Source organism: Quercus robur, chromosome 9 (genome assembly GCF_932294415.1).
Source record: "Quercus robur chromosome 9, dhQueRobu3.1, whole genome shotgun sequence".
Lineage (NCBI taxonomy): Eukaryota > Viridiplantae > Streptophyta > Magnoliopsida > Fagales > Fagaceae > Quercus > Quercus robur.
The window spans coordinates 43,035,096-43,055,891 of record NC_065542.1 but is presented as its reverse complement, the minus strand read 5'-3'; the positions used below and the strand labels follow the sequence as shown (position 1 = coordinate 43,055,891).

General features: G+C 32.4%; 1 protein-coding gene across 1 annotated transcript; it reads right to left on the bottom strand.

Annotated features, from left to right (window-relative positions):
• Positions 1 to 916: 916 nt before the first annotated feature.
• LOC126698527 (long-chain-alcohol oxidase FAO2-like) lies at positions 917 to 5,137 on the bottom strand. The gene is made up of 3 exons (XM_050395825.1): positions 4,780 to 5,137; positions 4,085 to 4,357; positions 917 to 2,774 (listed from the first exon to the last, which is right to left on the bottom strand). The coding sequence occupies exons 1-3, from the start codon at positions 5,023 to 5,025 to the stop codon at positions 1,035 to 1,037; spliced, it is 2,259 nt and encodes a 752-aa protein (XP_050251782.1). The 5' UTR covers positions 5,026 to 5,137; the 3' UTR covers positions 917 to 1,034.
• Positions 5,138 to 20,796: the final 15,659 nt, after the last annotated feature.

The following is a 20,796-nucleotide window of genomic DNA, read 5'->3' as shown; positions in this document are numbered from 1 at the left end:
GATCTGGTACTGGCTCAATCTTTAATATATATATATATATATATATATATATATGATTGTAAAAAATCAGCGTGCCATAACATAATAGGAATTGTTGTGATGCCAGTATGCCATCTGTAGCAGTTATGTTTGTTGCTTCCAAGCCACCAGCTCCCCGAAGCAGGGTAAACTGCCCCCCTGGGCTTTGACCCCATTTTATGTCTAAAGCTAAGAAATTTAGGTGTACTGTAACCTTTCTGGATATGCTAGTTTATGATTGGATCCAACCCATCACCTTGTAATTGCTCTTCATGTACAAAGAATCATCTGTTATTATTAGAGGAATATATTTCATTCAAAAAAGTTGAGGGGACTTCTTGCTCTATAATCGCATATTTGCATACAATTTATAGTTTTGCTGATTTAAAGAATACCTTTGGTGCGATGGTCATTCCACAAGTATAAGTGCTTGTAGGGTGTGGGGGGTAAGGACCGGGGTTCAAGTTTCTAGGAGGGAACTTCACACACATATATATTTAGATTAGGTTAGAGTAGAATTTCTATATTGTTAAAAAAAAAAAAAAAAACATTGGGAAATGATACATAACCCACGTTTTACTTCTTGTGGTTTGGCCCCTAAATTTGGATTAAGATGAAACCGTTGGGGATACCTCGGTAAGTTTGGTCATAACTCCCAACTGTTACATTTTACTCCAAAACTTAGGGGTCAACTGCTCTCACATGAGTTCTACATCAATTAATTTGCAAGTGAGCTATTCTTTATAGATTACTTGAACAACCAATTCTGGAGGCATGACATTAATTTCTTCCACTCCTTTCAATTTCTAACCATATAACATTTAATGCTAGAAACATAACATTTACATAAGTCATGCAAACAACAAAAATAATATTTTAAAGTTTAGAGACAAAAAAATTGAAACTCATGCAAACAATATTTTTATTTATAACTAAAGACTAATCCTTTAGTTTTCTCATTACACAAATTTATTTAAAATCATTCTAAGACTAATCAAAATATAGGATGAGAAACGTTAGTTATCCTCCACTGTTTTTCCACTTTTCAAGGACTCTGCAATCCTCTTTGAAATACAATAAGCAGTGGACTCGATTGTAATCATGGGATTGATCCCAATTGCAGTAGGTAGAACACTTGCATCACATACAAATAAACCTTTTGCTTCCCAACTTTCACCACTCTCATTAACTGCACCTTCTTCCTTTGTGGCACCCATTCTACAAGTTCCCATTTGATGTGCAGAACAATACATGGTCCAGTGTTCTCCCCTAGACCCTGGCCCTCCAACTGTTGTTACTGTATCCAAAAACTCCTCTAACTCCTTCTCCTTAATTCCTTTACATTTAATTTTCTGGCCATCACTCCTAAATGTGCCCACTTCAACAGCTCCAGCGGCAACCAAAATTCGCAAAGCCTGCCTCATCCCAACTTGAAGATTTTCTTTATCAATCTGACTTAATCGATAATTAATGACACCCTCTGTCTTCACCTCTCCTGAACCCTGATCTCTGACCAATGCAAAAAGGATAGCAGTTCTAGCATACTTTGCCATCCTCTCCTTCATGTCAAGCCCTGAAACCCATGGAAGTAATACGCTATATGAGGCAGGTCCTAATGCAGGACATTCTATAATGGCCTTGACATTGGAATCCTCCGAAACCACCTTATGGAGCGAAGTAATGATCCCTCCCTCATACATTTTGCCTCTGAGGTCCGATATATGTTCTGGAAAGTATCCCCATACCATTTGAACAGGATGGATGTGGAGGTTCTTGCCAATATTTGGATTTTTCAAGCCACTAGAGATCATTAGAGGGGGCGTCATTATAGACCCGCATGCAGAAATTGTTACTTTAGCCTCAATTTGCAGCTTCTTTGTGACATTCTTACTCAAAGAAGTTGCAATCACCCCCAAGCATTTCTTTCTCGTCCTTCCATTCTCCAATATGAATCTCTCAGCTTTGCATCCTGTTAAGATTACTGCACCACAGTCCACAGCATCTACCAGCCAAGTTGAATCAGTGCCTTTCTTGTCTCCTGTTCTACAACCATAATTACAAGAACCACAGTAATGATCTGCTGAAGAGTTCCTTGAGACTGCCTCAACTTTCAAACCAAGATTCTCACACCCTTTTTTGATTACTTGATTCTGAAAGCCTTCTTCCACACACTTATCTGTGACACCAATCCTCTTACAAACGACATCCATGGCAAATCGATAGTTAGAGCTAGCATAAAGTGGGATCTTATGATCCATAGACCATTCTCGAAGAACTGAATCTGGTGTTTTAATACATGCAGACCAGTTTACAGCAGAGCCTCCACCCACTGTGGAGCCGGCAAAGATCAAATGTTTACCATCAATAGTTGATAAAATTCCACCTGACTCATATAGCTCATTCATGGCAGGACCTTCTAGGGAAGAAAAATCTTCAGGTACAAAATAATTCCCTTTCTCAAGGATGACTACTTTTTGGCCGGAGCTTGCAAGAACCGCAGCTGCAACCCCTCCACCACAACCAGAACCAACAACAATGACATCACATTTGATCTTGCACACATTGTGCTCTGTATCTTCAATGACTTCAAGGCCTTTTTGTGTGAGAGACTGAACAAATGTAGAGTCTTTTTCATACATAGTTTCTATGACTCCCTTCTGAAGAGGCCTCTCCTTTTGGTGTCTGGTCAACTTTTCCCTATTGTCAATATGGTATCCAACTGCTTCCCATGATGCATTCTCTGAATTTTCGTCAGCCTGCAGTAAGTAGAAAAATGGGGGAAAAAACTCAATAACTTGTAGAGAGAGAAAAGAGAAAAGTGGAAGCAAGAGTTTTAACGGCATACATCCATGGTGAAAAGCCCTTGATGGCTACATCTTTTATGTATATTTGTTTATCACAATGAACCCAATAAAGGGCTTATATAATAGAGAACCCTAGACCAACCCTCAGGTTAGTTTGCTTGTGCTACAAGCGTATCAGTCTACAATAGGATTGAGTCTCTTGAACCATAAAATCTCAAGCACATAAGTAAAAATTAATAACTTTCCATTGGTTGATCAATAATTCAAGATATACCTAAAATTATCCAATGTCTTAGTATGAAATATTTAAAATCTGACATAAATAAAAGAACATACGAATCTCCTCTCAGCCCTTAGATAACTGGGGAAACTTGCTAGATCATGCTTAGTTTCTTTGAAAATATCATATTTTTGTCTCCTGTTTATTTTATAGAGGTCATTTAGGAAACGCATATAACATTCCCAAAAAAAAAAAAAAAAGACTCATAAGATGGTTCTTAATAAAAATTAGAGTTCAGATTGAAGTCTGCGCTAAGCTGATTTTTTAAAAATAAAAAGAAATTGAAAAGAGAGAAATTAAAAAAGAAAAACGAAAAGGCATTCAAACCTTTTTTAGAAGTCAAAATAGAGATCAAAGTTGACAAGTTTTCCAATATCTCATTTCAAAACAGTTATATGACTATGACACAAGTAAATTTGGTGGTTAAGAAATGTTTACTTTCTTTATTAAAGTAGGTTTGAGGCAATAATGCAGAAATTGCAAATCGCAACGCCCAACCATACATCAGTAATAAGGTAGGTAGGCCACACCCAGGAAGTTAATTCTATCTTCTGCTTCCTCCATTATCCTCAAAACCATGACCAGTAATAACATGACACCGACATGTTCACAAAAATGAATAAACACAGTTGTCTTGTCACAGTGATACAGAAAGCAACATCAAACACTTGCCAACACGTTTGCAAAAAACCCTTTTGTAGAAAGTAATGTTCAAAACATGATATATGACATATCCTTCAAAAGTCAAAGATTTATTATTATGCGTTTTCATATTTTTAATTTTTTTCTTTTTTCCCCCCTATGTGTTGTTTTAAAAGCCCAACAACAACAAGAAGAAGCCACTAAAACAATACTTTTCAAAACTTTCTTGCTCTATTTTTCTTTTTAAATGTTTATAAGATCCAGAAAAAAAAATATCGGACATAAATACAGAGAAATAGAGTAAGGGTGAGATCATGGCATAGTGAGTGAAAAGAATTACCATTGAAAAGAAGGTATACAAGCAGAAGATTTTAATCACGACAAACACCAATCTAAAGGGTAGCAGACCCCTTTTCCTTGTCCAACTCTTGAGAATCTCTTCTCTCTTCTCCAGAGACATATCAGAGAACTTAAGAATAAATGGCCATCTCCAATCAAGGCAACTAAATCCACAAAGCAATAGTGTCCCTAATCTGAACGATAGTATATTCAGAACTATTCTCAATAAAACCACAGCCCGTGGTAGACACCTCTTCGCAATCACCTCTGCCACCTGTTTTTCCATTCATAGAGAGAAAACATATTATACATGTTCATTACTTGAAGACCAATATTGTCAAAGACTAAAAATCTCAGATATAGCACTTCCTTCACTCATAAAATCATATGGCCACAACAAATTTTAGCACTACTTGTTGTCATCAGTGTATAATAAAAATAAAAGTGATGTCAGTGAAGTCGTATGACATGTGACAATTTCGATCTCAATTGTTACAAAAATTCGTTGTGCATGTAAGATTGTTACAGTATGTTGTGATATTCATGTACAATTAAAGTGATATGGTTGTGGTGGCACGTAAAAATAATGTTGTACTAATCACAATTTTCCTGCTGTGAAATTTCTTGTTTAAATATGATAATGTATTATTGAACGAAAACAAAGATAGGATAATATAGAGAATAAGACAAACTTGCCTCATCAGGGAGTGGAGGTTGAGACCCAGAAGCTCTGTAAAAGGATTGAAGAGGCTTCTGGTCAACTGGGTTCTCCTTGTCCTTGTCGATGCTATCACATGGCATCGAAAGAGGAGGGATACAAGCCTCACACATGGCAGCCAATGTTTGTATCTGACCTGAAGAGAAACCATGGCTGTAAGTACAACCCTGTTTCCTCTTCCCACTCAACAATGGATGACTAGTACTGCTCTCTTTTCCCTCCATCTCTCACTCTCTCTCAAAATATATATATCTCTCTTTCCAATCTTTTTTTTTTTCCAAGTCTTTCTGAGTAATCTCTCTCTATTTATAACTTTTTTATAGAGTATTCTACTCTATCAATATACGTGTTGATGCTAAATTGGTGTATTTTATTTTAAGCTGATGGTTTTGCAGATACTAGATAGATAGAGACAGATGGCCATGGGTCCATACAACCCTTATGTTTTAATTATGTTTTTGGCTTCTCCTCTCTCTCAGGTTTTTGTTTTAAATTAGGAAAAGTCTCTTTTCCTAATTTTTTTGAGGAAAGACTTTTCCTAATTAAAAATTTTTTTGAGGAAAGACTTTTCCTAATTAAATGTTAATGTTAACACGAAAAAGCCTATTGTTTTGATTTTTCACACCCCGAAAATATGTTACTTTACAATGCCGAAACAGTCCACACTTATGACGAGGCTATTGTCTGGTCAATTTTATTATTATTATCATTCTTATCCCTTTTTGACGTGAGCGAGTTCTAATAAAATTGTGAGTTTCGTAGTGGGCCTAAGAGCGCGTTTGGATTCGGCTGAAAAAAAAGTTGCGTTTGCGTTTTGTCTGTTTTTTTTTTTTTTACGCGTTTTGGAGCGTTTTGGGTGTTGCCGCAAACTTTGACTTTTCAAATTTTTTTGGATCAATCACAACACATCGTGTACTGTTTACGGACCCACAAATTTCACTTTTCAGTAACTTTTTCATTAAAAATGGGTCTCACGATACTATTCACATATTTAAAAATTATTTCGCTACAGTGTTTTTCAGTTTTCAGTTGTATCCAAACGGACCCTAACTAACATTATTCCTGAGGAAAGGAGGAAACCACGTCTACACCAATCGGAAAATACAAATTCTTACCTCACTCAGTGTGAAAGTCACATTGAGAGACTCGAAGAGAGAGGATTTGTATTCCTGATAGAACCAAAAGTTCATTCGGATTATATACACCTTTATTATTATCATAGTTTTAAAAACCGGACTGAATCGGTCGGTTCGATCGGAAATCGGAGAATAATCCGGTTCGGTTATGCTTAAAAATCGAAAATAGAAAAAAAAAAAAAACCAGATTTAACCGGTAACCGTTGGTTCAACCGGAAAAATCGGAAACCGGAAAGGTTAAACCGGTTTTACAAAATTGATGAAAGAGATCTGAAATGGAGCTTTATTTTGCAGAAAAATCTTTTTTTTCCTTAGATCTGTCGGTATAAGTGTGTAAGGACAGATTTTTTGCTCAAAAAATCTTCTTTTTTCTCATATCTGTTAGGCTTGAGAGAGTGAGAAAATTACTGAATGCTCATACTTGGTGTTGAAACCAGCCTTTTGGACTGGTATGAGGTACCCACGGCTCTTCGGTGAGACAGTGAATGAGAGGATTTTGTCTAACTTACAGAGAGAGAGGGGGACGGATGGAGGTACTGCTTGGAGGACAAAAGAGCGAAAGACAAAACACAAAACACTGAGAAGTGAGAACTGAAAAAATAAGACTTCTGAATCTTTTGATGGTAAACCGTGTGGGGTGGTAGATTTATGAGGGAAAAAAAAAAAAAAAAAAAAAGAAGATTCTTAGAAAAAGGTAAACGTGTGTGGCTGGGAGTGAGATGGTGGGTGGAAAGGAGATAGATATGTCAGTGAGTTGTCTAATCACTTGACTTTGAGAGATTTTTTTATTTTTTATTATTTTGAATAGATGAATGGGTAAAGTTAAACTATTATTTATAAAAATAAATATATGAAATCTTACTGATAGATTATTCTTTTTTCTTTTTTTGTCAATAATTATTGACCAGAAAAAAAAAAATAGTATGCAAAAAAAGAAAAAAAAAATCTATATTTTATATTTTCTTAAAATAAGCTATTAAAATTCAAAATTCATATAAAAATTATTTAAATATTTAAATTATATTAATTATGACATCATCGGTTCGACCATCGGTCCGACCCCAGTCGAATCATAAAACCAATAATCAGCCTTTTTTTCGGTTCTTTGTCCGTTCCGATTTTTAAAACCATGATTATTACTAGTATGTAAGCTTGTGCTTACGCGCGGGTATTGTTAATTGTAATGATACTATTAATGTTAGCTTGGGTTATTAAACATATAGAGCATTAGTTCAAGACATTTGAAGGTACTAAAATGATTTTTCCTTTCAATTTTCATGATATTGGTTACGTTAAGTTTCTTACTACAATGCACAGTTATATTTATGAATAATCACAATTAAATATATAATTTTTTTATCAAATATACACATTAATTTCAAATTTTCATTAGAGAATAAACTCTAACTATCATCAGAAAGAGCCAAATTATGTGTCTTTTTGTTTTTGATAATACGTAAAAAAGATAAAGTAGGTTTTTGATATGTTAAAGTGACATTTTTACAACACCTGATGCTAATCTAAGAGGAATCCCTTAATGGCAATGCCCCATTAATAATATTTAAATCCATATTGTTAAGACTATAAAAGAAATATGCAATAAAAACAAATATATATATATATATATATATATTTAAGGTTGCTCTTAAAAAAAAAAAAAAATCATTTTTCCCAATTGCCAAGGGGCCTCGATAAGTCAAAATAGCATTGGGGCTGAAGCCTTAAGAGATTAAATTTTATAAGAATGTGGTGTAAAAATGAAGTTTTACCTCTCCAATCCCAACATGCCACTTCATCATATTACATGTATTAAAAAATAGGCACAACTACACTCAATCAATTCTAATATCCATTTGAAAATCCAACTTAACTATAAGTTTAATAAGATGTTATTATGTGTGGTTGGATCTATTGAACTTTAAGTAAAAAACTGATGTGGCAATTTCTTTTTGGATGGCCCCATCCTTACCGAATTCAAACTCAACCCTTAAATCAGCTAAGGATCACAAATATCTTTTCTACAACATACTTCACTAAAACGGAGGATACAAAATTATAAACAAAAATAACCAAATATAAACAAAAGCAAAAACTAAATTTTAAAGTTAAGTTTATTTGGATCTAATAGATGAGAAATACCACATAATAAGAATCATAGATGTGATATTGCAAATTGCATCCAATAGCAATAAAAACGGCTTGATTATTTGAATAATTGATCATAGATGTATTGAGTAAGATGCTTCATTACATTTCTTGAAATCTCCCACATCACAACTCCTTAATAAGTATGGAAACTACTTGGAAAAGGCTGTAGCAATACATTAAACATATATTATCAACACATGGGAGTAGAAAATGATAAATCCAAATAATTGATTTATCATAGAATTTAGTGCATTGATTGTAGGAGTACTCAACAATCATAAATCAACAACTGCGAGCTAAAAACTTGTCGTTGTAAAAGTAAAAAAGAAAAAGAAATGTAAACACATTAAAAGTAATAAGTCTTACAAAATTAACCCCAAAAAAAGAAACAATATCTTCTACCAATTACTCAAATGAAAATCATATATAATGCCCAAATTTAAAAAGTAAAAATTAAAAATTTACCAAAAGCTATTTCAGCAATTTGACAGAGGCGAAAGGGTGATAAGTGGTAACCCTCAAATCTCTCTCTCTCCCTTTTTTTTTTTTTTGGGAGTGAAAATAGCAATAACTTTCATTACACAGGAATATGGTTGAAGCTTAATCAAGCAATATGGTTGAAGCTATTCCATCCACACTTGAAAAGAGTCCACATGGCGAGCATATTAATTGATTTAGTAAGTGAGCCATGGACTTACATGTGACAAAGCAAAACTACATGTCTACAACCATCAAAATTATTGGTGTAACATCTAGCATCGTGTAAAATTACTAAAATATGACCAATATAAATTTTCATCATGTATGAACGTTGGAGTAGTTCTAGACATATATGGAATGCATGAAACCCCCTTTGAACATGAAGAGTATCTTGTGGAACTTCATTACAATTATTACAGAAATGATCCTATAAAATACCTTGTCGCAATAGTGCTATCTTCGTGGGGAGTGAATCAGTATTTGCTCGCCGTAAAAATGTCTTTAGCCTTGGTGGAATCTTGAGAGACCATAATTAATCTCACAGTTTAGACTGTTGTACAGAATCTCTAGTACTTGGCCGCCCTCTATTTTGTTCGTCCATGGCAGATTATAAGCAATATGTAATTATATAAAGAGAACTGATCTTTCTGTTTGCCACTTCTTTCTTGGTTTTCAAGTTTTAACGAATTAGGCCCCTCGGTTTTCTAAGCAGTATAAATTCCTGTACAAAAATTAAAACAATTAGCTCCTCGTTTTTTGTACTAAAAAACTTAATTGACACTCTTAAGAAGGTTTTATTTGGCCAAAAAAAAAAAAAAAAAAAAAAAAAGCACAACCTTTAAACCTAAAATGTATAGGGGAGGTTAACCTAACGTGTTATTTTGCAGAAAAAGAAAAAGAAAAAAAAAAGAAAAGGGCCACACAAAATCAAGAAAAAACTTAATTAGTACAGTAATTCACTTGATCCAATACATAGAAGTGGTTTTAATGAGAATGGTCCCACGTACATTTAGCCACATGGAGCAAAATTCAACTTCAATTTCAAATTCTAATTGAACAATTGGAAGGATAATTATGAACTGATGGCCACATAGATGTAGACACATGGCACAAAATTAGAATTCTAATTTGGAATTGCAATTTGAGTTTCTCTCTACTTCACCTATTATTATATATATAGATTATTATTTTGATAAAATATGTACACCTTTATTTTATATACTAGAATTAGCACCCTATTATGTAAATTTTCAATTGAGGAATAAGCATTCAAATTTTCTTTTTCTGAATCATAAGTATCTAATTATTATATTTTTATGGCAATAAGTATTTAATTATTAATAATTTGGGTCAGAAATAGAGGTAAAAGGTGTGTTTTACGTTAGTCAATCCTGATCTACCACGTCAAATTTTTACCCGCTAAACAATAAACTTTAACACACACTGTTACCCCCAAATGTTCATAAATCACGTCTGAATCTCTCTCTTTTACCCATAAAAATAATAAACGATAACACACACTACCACTCCCTCTCAAATACCAAATTTAATAGAAAAAAAAAAATTAAACCCAAAATCTGCAGAAAATCAAAACCCAATGTTACTGTTCAAAAGAACAGTTACAGCAAGAGCTTTTGGAAATGAGTCCGGCGAGAGATAGTCTGAGAAGTTGTTGGAGATTTGTAAACAGTAGGATTTTTTTTCTGAGTTATTGCTTTTCTTTTCTTTTCTTTTTTCTACTCTCTCCGTAAGATTGAAGAGAAACTTGGTCTAGAACTCCAAGTCACTGAGATTTAAAAAATGGCCTGCATCATCGGCACAACCACCTAGTGCTGGTGGTTTTGTCTGGTGTCACCTTCAGACTATAAGCATCATCGTCACTGTCTCCAACGGTCACTTCTGTGATTTTCATGGTGAAATTGGGTTTTGATTTATGAAAATTTGGGGGTTATTGTGTGTTAAAGTTTATTGTTTTGTGGGTAAAAATTTGATGGGACGGGTCAGGATTGGTTGGCATAAAACATGCCTTTTATGCCAACTCCTATCTAATTTATTCTCATTATTAAATTATACCTACTACACTAGTGTTAATAGGATAATAAATAGCATTCATTACAAAAAGAACTAGTAGGATACTACAGTTTTCGTCCAAAGAGTTTTGTTTTTATAACATCCGACATTTTAGGTGGATGATACGGTACCACATCGACTATATAGAAAATTGCCAGATGATCAATTTAGTTCTAGCAATAAAATGTCATATCGGTAAATTCTTATGTTTTCTATAATTATTTTTCTTGTGCTAATAAAAAATCCACAAACAACCATTTCTCTTTGATGCTAGAAAGTGCTCTGATCCTTCTCAAAAAAAAAAAAAAAAAAAAAAAAAAAGTGCTCTGCTATGGTAGCTTCAGCCCATTTAAGGCTAGTACCAAATAAAATGGGCAAAATTAGATCTAGAACTGATTATTTTTCTGAATTAAAAAAAAGAAAAAGAAAAAGGATATGGGTCGGAATTTTTTGAACCTGTTAAAATACAGGTTAACCTGAATCCAACTTGTTGAAATGCCAAGCTACGTTAGTTCAAGCTTATCAAAAAAAAAAAGCTAGGTTAGTTCAATCATTTTTTTATTTTTTTTTCATATGGAATTTATTTCTTGTATTTATTTCTTCTTATTTTAACTTTCTAATTCTTTGTAAACATGTTTCAAACTCACACTTCTTCCTCTTTGCTTTATTAGCCTAAAATAATAATAATAATAATAAGGACGTGTTTGTTTCAATGTAAAATATATTCCAAAAATATTTTTAGTGTTTTCAGGTACTTGGCTTGACATAAAGTCCTAGACAAACCAAAAATGTTTTCCATTGATCAGGAAAATGTAGTAATGATTTATGATGGTTGTAAAATGTTTTACAAAAAAAAAAAAAAAAAAAAAGAAAAAAAAAAGAAGAGAGATTTCTTTTCTTCTTCTGCCTTTAGCACCTTCACAGAGTCCTCTAGAAAACCAAAAGATCCCCTAAAACTACTATAATTACCAAAATGACAAAATACCCCCAAAATGCCCAAATTGCCTCTAAAATGATCAAAATACTCATAGTTTTTCCAAAATTATCAAAATACATCTAAAACTCCAAAATGACTAAAATATCCTCAAAACCTCCAAAATAACCAAAGTTTCCTTAAAATGCCCAACATGACCAAATACCACTAAAAAGTGAAAACTACAAAATACCCAACCCTCAAATGACCAAAATACCCCTTGAAACCTCTAAAATGATCAAAATGCCCTTGGATTCTTGGAACATCCTAAACGATCAAAATACCCTCAAATGCTTAAAGTTGTAATTATACCTATAAAATCCCTAAAATGACATACAATTAAAATCTCCAAAATAACTAAAATACCCACAAAACTCCAAAATGACCAAATTACACCTGGAATATCTCATATGACCAAAATATCAGTGGAATCTCCATATTTTTGGCAATTTTAGACGTTTTAGATTATTTTGCTCTTTTTGGAGTTTCTGAGGGTATTTTGGTGGTTTTGGTGAGGGTATTTAGATCATTTTGGAAGTTCAGAGAGAGGGGGGGGGGTGTATTTTGGTCATTTACATTTTATGTAAAAAAAGGATTTTTTTTTTAAAATAATTTATGTCGTGCCAAAAAATGGAAAGTATTTTTCTAAGCATTTTCAAAAATGTAAGAAAAATTTGAAAAATAAAATTTTTCCTTGAAAATGATTTTAGTTGGAAAGATTTTTTATTGAAAAATATTTTACGCCAAAGCAAACACAACCTAAGTTCTTTCCTCCCTACAAACACTCTAGATTCTTTCTTAATGACTTATAGGCTTGAAGGCTTCCATTTGGTGGACCTTGGATTATTTAAAATATAGAATTTATGTATCATTTAAGTTTTATTTTTTAGTATTTTTGTTCATTTGTTCTCTTATTTTTATTGAAAAGAAAAAAAAAATTACAATATTTTGAATTTTTTTTTGTTTTTTTATTAATATTTTTGCATGTGAAAAAATACAGATAATACTAGATTGACTTGACTCTAAAAAAGACTTGGTAAGGATCATAGATTTTACAAATTGTTCAGGATGACCTTAATCTGATGACCAATATTTGGCACAAATCTAACTTGACCTGTGTCCAATTAGTTTGAACCTAAACCTAATTGACTTGATTTGGTAGCCAAGTCTAGTATTGGTGGTGGGTTGTGAGTTTTGACAGTATGAAATTCAGCACCGCATGGTTAATATTGAAGCATGTGGTGCTGGTTCACCAGCACATAATGAAATTGAGCACCGCATCGAAACTATGAATATTTTTAAGGATTTTGCTAATGTTTGCCTTAAGGGTATACATTAAATTTTCTACTTTTAGAAACATTTTTTTGGGAATTGAAAAGGTAATAACAGTTTTTTCAATTTTCGAGAAAATGTTTCCAAAAATAAAAGGCTGTGTACCCTTAGGACACACATTAACCAGACCCTATTTTTAAAATACTTTTTTAAGACAAATATTAACCAGCACCGCATGGTGCTTGTTAAGATTGCACTAATGTGAGTTTTATTTAATAAAAAAATTGAATAAATAGAAGAAAAAGACATAAATTTGACCCCCACAATTTATTTTATTTTATTTTTTTCTCTATGAAGTTGGCCCCACAACTTAAAAGTTGCAAAAAAATAACATAAAACTACAATAAAAAAAATAAAAATAAAAGGACAAAATCTGTAGTTCACGGGCACCTTATGGTACCGTTAACAAAATCCTTTTTTTTAATAGTATATAATATTACATATTATTTGGATTATTTGGTTAAAAAAAAAAAAATCACACTTGGTCCCCAAAACTGAAAAACAAGCTCTCTATGCCCACCTAACTCATACATGTGATCTACGGCCCCCTTCCAAAAAAGGGAAAAAACAAAAATCCTCTTGTTTAACAAAAAGAAAAACAAATCTCTTATAAAAATAATTCACCCCAAAAAAAATGTAAATGACTTATATATTATAATTATGTGTTTCATATTTTCGTTGTTGACTTATGAGTGACCCAAAATTCAAAGTTTGCGACATTTGGATTTGGGTACTATCATGCTATTGACATCCATCTAAAAGGTTTTTTGTTTTATTTTTAAATTTATTTTTTTGTGCCATAAGCAAAATGGCTTTACAAATGAGCATTATTACTTTTGTTTATTTATTTTTTGCTTGAAAAATGAGCATCATTATTGATTAGATATCTGTTGTGTTCTAATAAACAATTAAAATTAAAGCATTAGTTTAGGAAACATATAAAGGAGTTGCATATTCTTAACTTGGCTATGGAACTTAAGATACGTGAATCTTTTTAGATTTTATTATATTTGTTTGTTAGTAAATAATTTTTATTTGTAAGAATTCGCGATCCAAGAGAATTTACTATTAAAAACGGAACTTCACCATAAGAGAACAATATAGTTTGACATTTGGATTTCAAAAAATTGTTAAATTTTTTTATTTGTGCCAGTTGCTAGTAAAAGGACTAAAAAATCAATAACCTACCAATTTGTTTATAGAGTGATTGTTCTTGTACTTACTTTTCCAATTTCTATTAGAATTATAGAACAAACATTTTCAATCATGAATATTATTAAAACTTGAAATAAAAACTTGTTAACCCCCCACACTCCCAGGCAGATTCTTGATTTGATTAGTCACCAAGCGCCATAAGGAGGCATGAGTTGAACCATCACGTTCAACTCCTGGCTCTACATATGTGAGAACTATGACCCGAAGTGATAATGATGAGAAGAAAGGGAGGAGAGAACCCTCTCTTCTTCTATCACCATGATTGTGAATTTCAAGGTGAAGATTTTACCATCACCATGGTTGATTTTCTTTAAATTAAAGGACTTACAATGGAGTCACTATTTAATTAATGGTTGCAAAATAAAGTGTCTATAACATCATAAACTGTGTAGCCTACGCTTTATGATATTCAATTGTGTTGGCATACTATTGTCAAAGCAGGATACAATTTAGAAGAAATGCGTTCTTGGTCAAAGAGAATTAAACCAAATTTGATAGAATCGATTAATTTTAAGTCAAGAAAGCGATTAGGTTTTCAATGGGAATTTAGTGTGCGTTTGGATTCAACTGAATCCTGCGTCCACATTTTCCAGTTTTACGTTTTCCTTTTTTTTTTCTTTTTTTGCCCGCATTTGTTAACTCTGGGAGACAACATTTACTGTTATGAACAGTGTATGCACTGTTTACGCACTGTGCATATACTGTTCACTTATTAAAAAATATTAAAAATGAATTCTACAGTACTATTTACACATTTAAAAATTATTTTGCTACGGTGTTTTCAGTTTTTAGTTTTCAGTTTCAACAACAATAAGTTCAATCAAAATGGACCCTTAATTTCCATACACTAGTACAATCCTTCGTTATCATGGAACAATATGTAGTGCCCTCTCTATGAGGATAAAAGTGCAGTACCTAAATAAAAGACAAATGTAGGAGATTTTTCAATGCTAAATTGCTCAAAGAAATTGAATGGTTGAGGTGGGGAAGAGTATTGAAGACTTGAAGTAAGACAAGAGAGACTTCCACGGCTTGGAAGGGCACCTAATTCAGATTATGTATTTGGAGGGTAGTCTCATGAGCACTTCCACCGCAATAAGTATCCTATCCAATCTCACCTTTACTTCGCACGCTATCCCATACATGATAAAACCCCAAGTCTCAATAGTCAATTAATTAATACGACAGAAATCAGAAATGTTCTTTCATTATCGTGGTTCTCAAGGTTGTGATGACGAACGGCTTCAATTGATAATTTAGTGATTGTTGTGATGATTAACGTCTGTTCTGAATCCCTCCTATTCTATCCCCTATTATCTATCAATACAGTCTACCCATATGTTGGAGAAATTATAGTCTTTTAGTAGACTATGTTATTTGTCTACTATTCCACTAAAAAATTTCTATTTGTTTAAAATTAATGAGTCAGTAATTAATTTATGTTTAAAAAAAAATTTTAACTAATAATTTTAAACAAGTGAAAATTTTTTAGTGGAATGGTAAACCACATTACTTGTCCATCATATGAATATTATAATTTCTCCATATGTTGAGTTGAGTTGATTTTTTTTTTAAAAAAAATAATGGAAAATGCATTAAGTAGCTGGTCTGGCATATAGATATGACTAGGGTGGCGCGATGTATAATTGAAGGTGGTCACAAATCCTGACCTCCCTCAACTTGGAAAAATATAAATTTTATACCTTAAAAAAATGAAATTCTAAATTAATATAGGTTGTTGATCATCCTAAAAAAGGGATTTGTCTTATTCTCAGTACTTTTTTAACTGAATATGTTTTTTTTTTTTTTTTAAATATACAATGGTAAGTGGTAATGAGTTTTAATTTTTACATTTTATTTAATTAGTGGGTGATGTAACAGTCTCTCATTAAAATAAAATGAGATTCCTTTTAAAAAAGTACTGGAGGTAAGCCAAACCTTAAGAAAAAAAACCTTGACCACCCTAAAAAAAAAACTTAAAAATCCTAAACAAAAAGTTTTCTATTAAAAATAAATTATGACCTCTCCAAAATTTTGGTCCATTGAAGATTGAACCAAAAAATTGCGAGAAATGCTGTATTCACAATATGTTCTCAACACTTTCACAACAGATTCTAAGTGACAAGTTGTTACCGGTGGAAAAAAAAAATTTTAATGATATATAAATTAAAACTAGTAACAATTGCCAACTAGGATTTATTGTGAAAATATTAAGGACTTAGCATTTCTCAAAAATTGTCCAAATAAACAAATTAACCTAAAAGTCCAAATCAAATGTTTAATTGTGATATTTTAAATTGTGTTTTTAGAAGGCATATTTTAAAATTTCTATTTTTTTTAAGGGTGCAGCTTCTATCCAGGATTCACTATGATCATGACACGTGTTTGAAAATGGATATGTGTCATGATTGCAATGAGTCTAATACACTGGAGGCACTCGACAGAAGCACCTTTTTTTTTTTTTTTAATGCATAGGGCTATAATGCGTAGAGCTTGTTAGGCATACCTTGTTTTGCTAAGTACAGAGCATTTATATAAAGTGAGAGGAGAGGTTTTTAGCAAGAACTCAACCTAAGATCTGGCAATGGACTTGCCAGCTAGAAGTCTTGTTAGGTAAACTAAGGGATGTGTGTCAAGGTAGTAGCCTTATCCAACCTTAAACTAGGCAATAGGTTTACAAACTAGTACTTATCCCCTTAGGTCGATTGAAGGGAGAGTGTCAAGGCAATCGCCCAATAGGTTGGCCTACAATTTTATGATAAAAATTACAATTCCACCATAACAAAAGCATATACTAAGAAACAAAATCCTATAAACCAAAATTAAAAACCAATAATGAATAGAAGCAAAACATTATCCTTTAGTTAGTATATATACATAATTATTAATTTGTTTATGTTATGTTTGGTTTGATATTATTATTATTATTATTATTATTTAGTGTTTCTAAATCGGCATGTGTTTTGTATTTCATTCTTCCTTTGATGCATTGTTACTTTTCATGAGGATACATTATGAGGACAATTTTATTTATTTGCATTAAAGCAAAATATTGTATGTTTATTTATTTTTTAAATAAAAAATGAGAGCGAGTTCCAGTTAGCTCAATTAGTAAAAATTTTTATAGTTGAACAAAAGATATGGGATAAAAAAATTAATGGTAAATTACATATTTGGTTCCTAACCTTTACACCATATTTCAATTTAGTCCATAACCTTTCAATTGTGTGAATTTGGTCTCTAACCTTTCAATGTCGTGTCAATTTAGTCTCTGCTGTTATATCTTAGATAAAAATTGTTGACATGACAAACAACTAAAATAAAATTTAAGTTTATTGTCACATCAATGGAAGCTAATTTTTTATTTTGGCCATTAGACATGTCATCAATTTTCTTCCAAAAGATAATCACATGGACTAAATTAACACAGTACTGAAAGGTTATGGACTAAATTGACACAATTGAAAGGTTAGGGATCATATTAAAATATAGTGTATAGGATAGGGACCAAATACATAGTTTACCCAAAAAAAAAAAAAGAGTGAGTTCTAGTTAGTTCAACTAATAAAGTTTCTGATGGTTGAACAAGAGATCTGAGGTTAAAAAAAAAAAAGAGAAAAAAAAATATTGTAAAAGATGTAGCGAAATATATATATGTGTGTGTGTGTGACACACACACACATACACACACAAACCTCCCTACACGTGCTTCACACGTGTGATGAGGTTTTTTTTTTTTTTTTTTAGCAGGGGCGGCAATATGTATAATTGAGGGTGGTCACAGGACCAACAAGGGTGGTCACAGGACCAACCTCAACTTGGAAAAAATTTTATTTTTATGCCTTAAAAAAATGAAATTCAAAATTAATATAGGTTGTTGACCATCCTAGAAAAAAAACTTGACCACCCTAAAAAAAACTTAAGCATCCTAAATAAAAAAGTTTCCATTAAAAATAAAATTTTATCTCTCCAAAATTTTGGTCCATTGAAGATTGAACCAAAAAAATTATGAGAAATGCTATGTTCACAACATGTCCTCAACACTTTCACAATAAATCCTAAGTGGCATGTTGTTACTGGTGGAGAATTTTTTTTTTTTTTAATGATATGTAAATTAGAATCAGTAACAATTACCAACTAGGATTTGTTGTGAAAATATTGAGAACGTAGCATTTCTCAAAAATTGTCCAAACAAACAAATTAGCCTAAAGCCCAAATCAAATATTTAATTGTGATATTTTAAATTATGTTTTCAAAAGGCATATTTTAAAATTTCTATTTTTTTTTAAGTACATATTTTTCAATAGCTAGTCAGTTAGTAAGCGCTTTAGTCTTTAGTTGAATTTATTGGATTTTTTTTTTTTGAGAGAGTTTAGACCTATGACGTCCGCTCCTAATGATAGCTCTTTATCATCAAATCAAGACACCACTCGGTTTCTGATGTAGGCGGGGATTGAACCCCGGATCTCCTATTCAACCATCAGAGACTTTACCAATTGAGCCAACTGGAACTCATTTTATTTTGGATTTATGTGATACATCTTCTGCATACACATATGCACTAAAGTAATACCTCAACACTTTATTGAACATGATTAATGTAACGGTTTAATGCCTAAGTTGAATATGTTGAATGAATTTGTAGTTTATCCTTTATTTTTTTTGTTAGCACTATGTGCAAAATTCTTATAAGGAAATCACTTTCATTGCAAAATTTATCTACTAAGCAAATTTTTATTCACTTGACTAATCTTCTTTTAGATCCTAGGTTATGAGAAAAGGTCTCATCTTTTCATCCTAATGATTAAGAGAAAATAAAAGGAGCGTATTTACAAAGATGTTCTTGTTAACCTCTTAGCCATGGTTTCCCTAAAAAAGAAATTAGTGGAGCATTGCATTGATTTAATCCTGATTAGTTTAAAGAATACAAAATATTGGTTGGAACATATCATAAAAAAGGATGATGCATTTTGTTTATGTTGTTACTTATTTAGGCAAGATGTTGGTAATTGAAAGGAAGATCCATAGTTTAATGATTACTTGGTTGTGAATATTGAAAAAGATGTAGTTGATAACATTAATAATAAATTTATCATACAATAATTTCAAAATATGAAAAACCTGTAGAAAGAAATTTTAAAATTTTATGTATTTGCGACTTTTTTTTTTGTCAATATATTTAAGTTTTATTTTTATTAAATTTTTTTTTTAATTTAAATTTCTTATTGACCACCCTGAATAAAATTTCTAGAGCCGTCACTGTTTTTTAGTGTCAAAATTTTCCAGAAAAATAAAAGAGAAGGAAGCAACTAAAAATCAAATAGAACAATCAAAATCATGTGAGCAATTAAACGATAAAAAAAAAAAAAAAGCACTAAAAGAATTACCTTGTAGGAAAGAATTACTCCTTCCTCCGAGAAAAAGAAAAAGAAAAAGAAAGAGGTTTATTTTTTATTTTTTAAAAAAAAAGGCAAAAATGCAAAACTAACCCTCTAACTTTCACCTTTTTTCATTTCAGTCCTCTAACTTTCAGTTTTGTCAATTCAGTCCTCTAACTTTTAATTTTTTTTTTTCAATTTAGGGCTATGTTAAAGGTCTATTACTGTTGGCGTTAAACACACCAAAACGACGCTTTTTTTTTTTTTTTTAAATTCGGAAAAGCCCGGCTATTTGGGTGAAAAATGTTTGATGAGATTCTAGAAATGGAGTCATAGACAATACCTGAAAATCTGAAGTCAATTGGAGCTTCCGATTCTTGAAGTAGTACTGCTTGAATCGGTCCACAAGTCCTAGGGTTTGGTTTATATGATAAACTCTGTATAGAGGAGTCAAATCGAAGCCACCACTATGACCGTCGTTTCCAAGTCCGTTACTAAGCCCAACGGCGTCGTGTTGGTCGTCTTCGTCTTGAAGAGCGTAAACACAGTCACGAAGACTAAGTTGACTCTGCTCCTCTGTTTGGCGCTGCTTGATTTGAAGATCCTCTTCGCGCTGACGAGCCGAGGAGGCTTGGCCTATGGCTAACTGACCTAAATTCCGGCTCACGACTCAGATCTCGATGAGCCAATCGCCGAACTCTTTGCTCACCAGCCTCTCGATATGTGCGCAAATCTCTGGGATCTTCTTCTCTAGCATTTGCCTAAGCGTAGACGACGGCGTTTTGTCCAGCAACTCGGTCTTGATCGAGTCCAAACACTTCATCGCCATGTAGAAGTTGTTCCGAGACAAGTGGTAGTTCGATCGGGAACAGATCTCGATCAAGTGGACACAGGTGGAGATTGAGCCAAGGGAGAGATTGACGTTCTGCAACATAGTTCGCGACTCGAGGAACGAGTCGAATGAGTCAAGAAGCGGTCCAGCAATGGACTAGAGTTTGGAGTTCGAAGTGGAGAGATAGGATTTGAGTGACTCAACGTCGGAGAGGAGAGACTTGAGGATTTAGGTTTTTCACCTTATTGTTTTCTTCTTTTTTTCTTTTTTTCTTTTAATTCCAAATTAAAAAAAAAAAAAAACCACATGAAAACGGTGTCGTTTTGGTGTGTTTAACGCCAATAGTAACAAACCTTTAATAGAACCTTGAATTGAAAAAAAATTGAAAGTTAAAGGACTAAATTGACAAAACAGAAAGTTAGAGGACTGAA

Bases quoted from the DNA above. Each gene is read 5' to 3' on its own strand.
- LOC126698527 (XM_050395825.1), bottom strand. From the start codon at position 5,025: ATGGAGGGAAAAGAGAGCAGTACTAGTCATCCATTGTTGAGTGGGAAG. The intron at 4,358-4,779 runs GCAAGTTTGTCT...ATGGAAAAACAG, and splicing joins AACCTCCACTCCCTGATGAG to GTGGCAGAGGTGATTGCGAA. The intron at 2,775-4,084 runs GTAATTCTTTTC...TACTTACTGCAG, and splicing joins TGTATACCTTCTTTTCAATG to GCTGACGAAAATTCAGAGAA.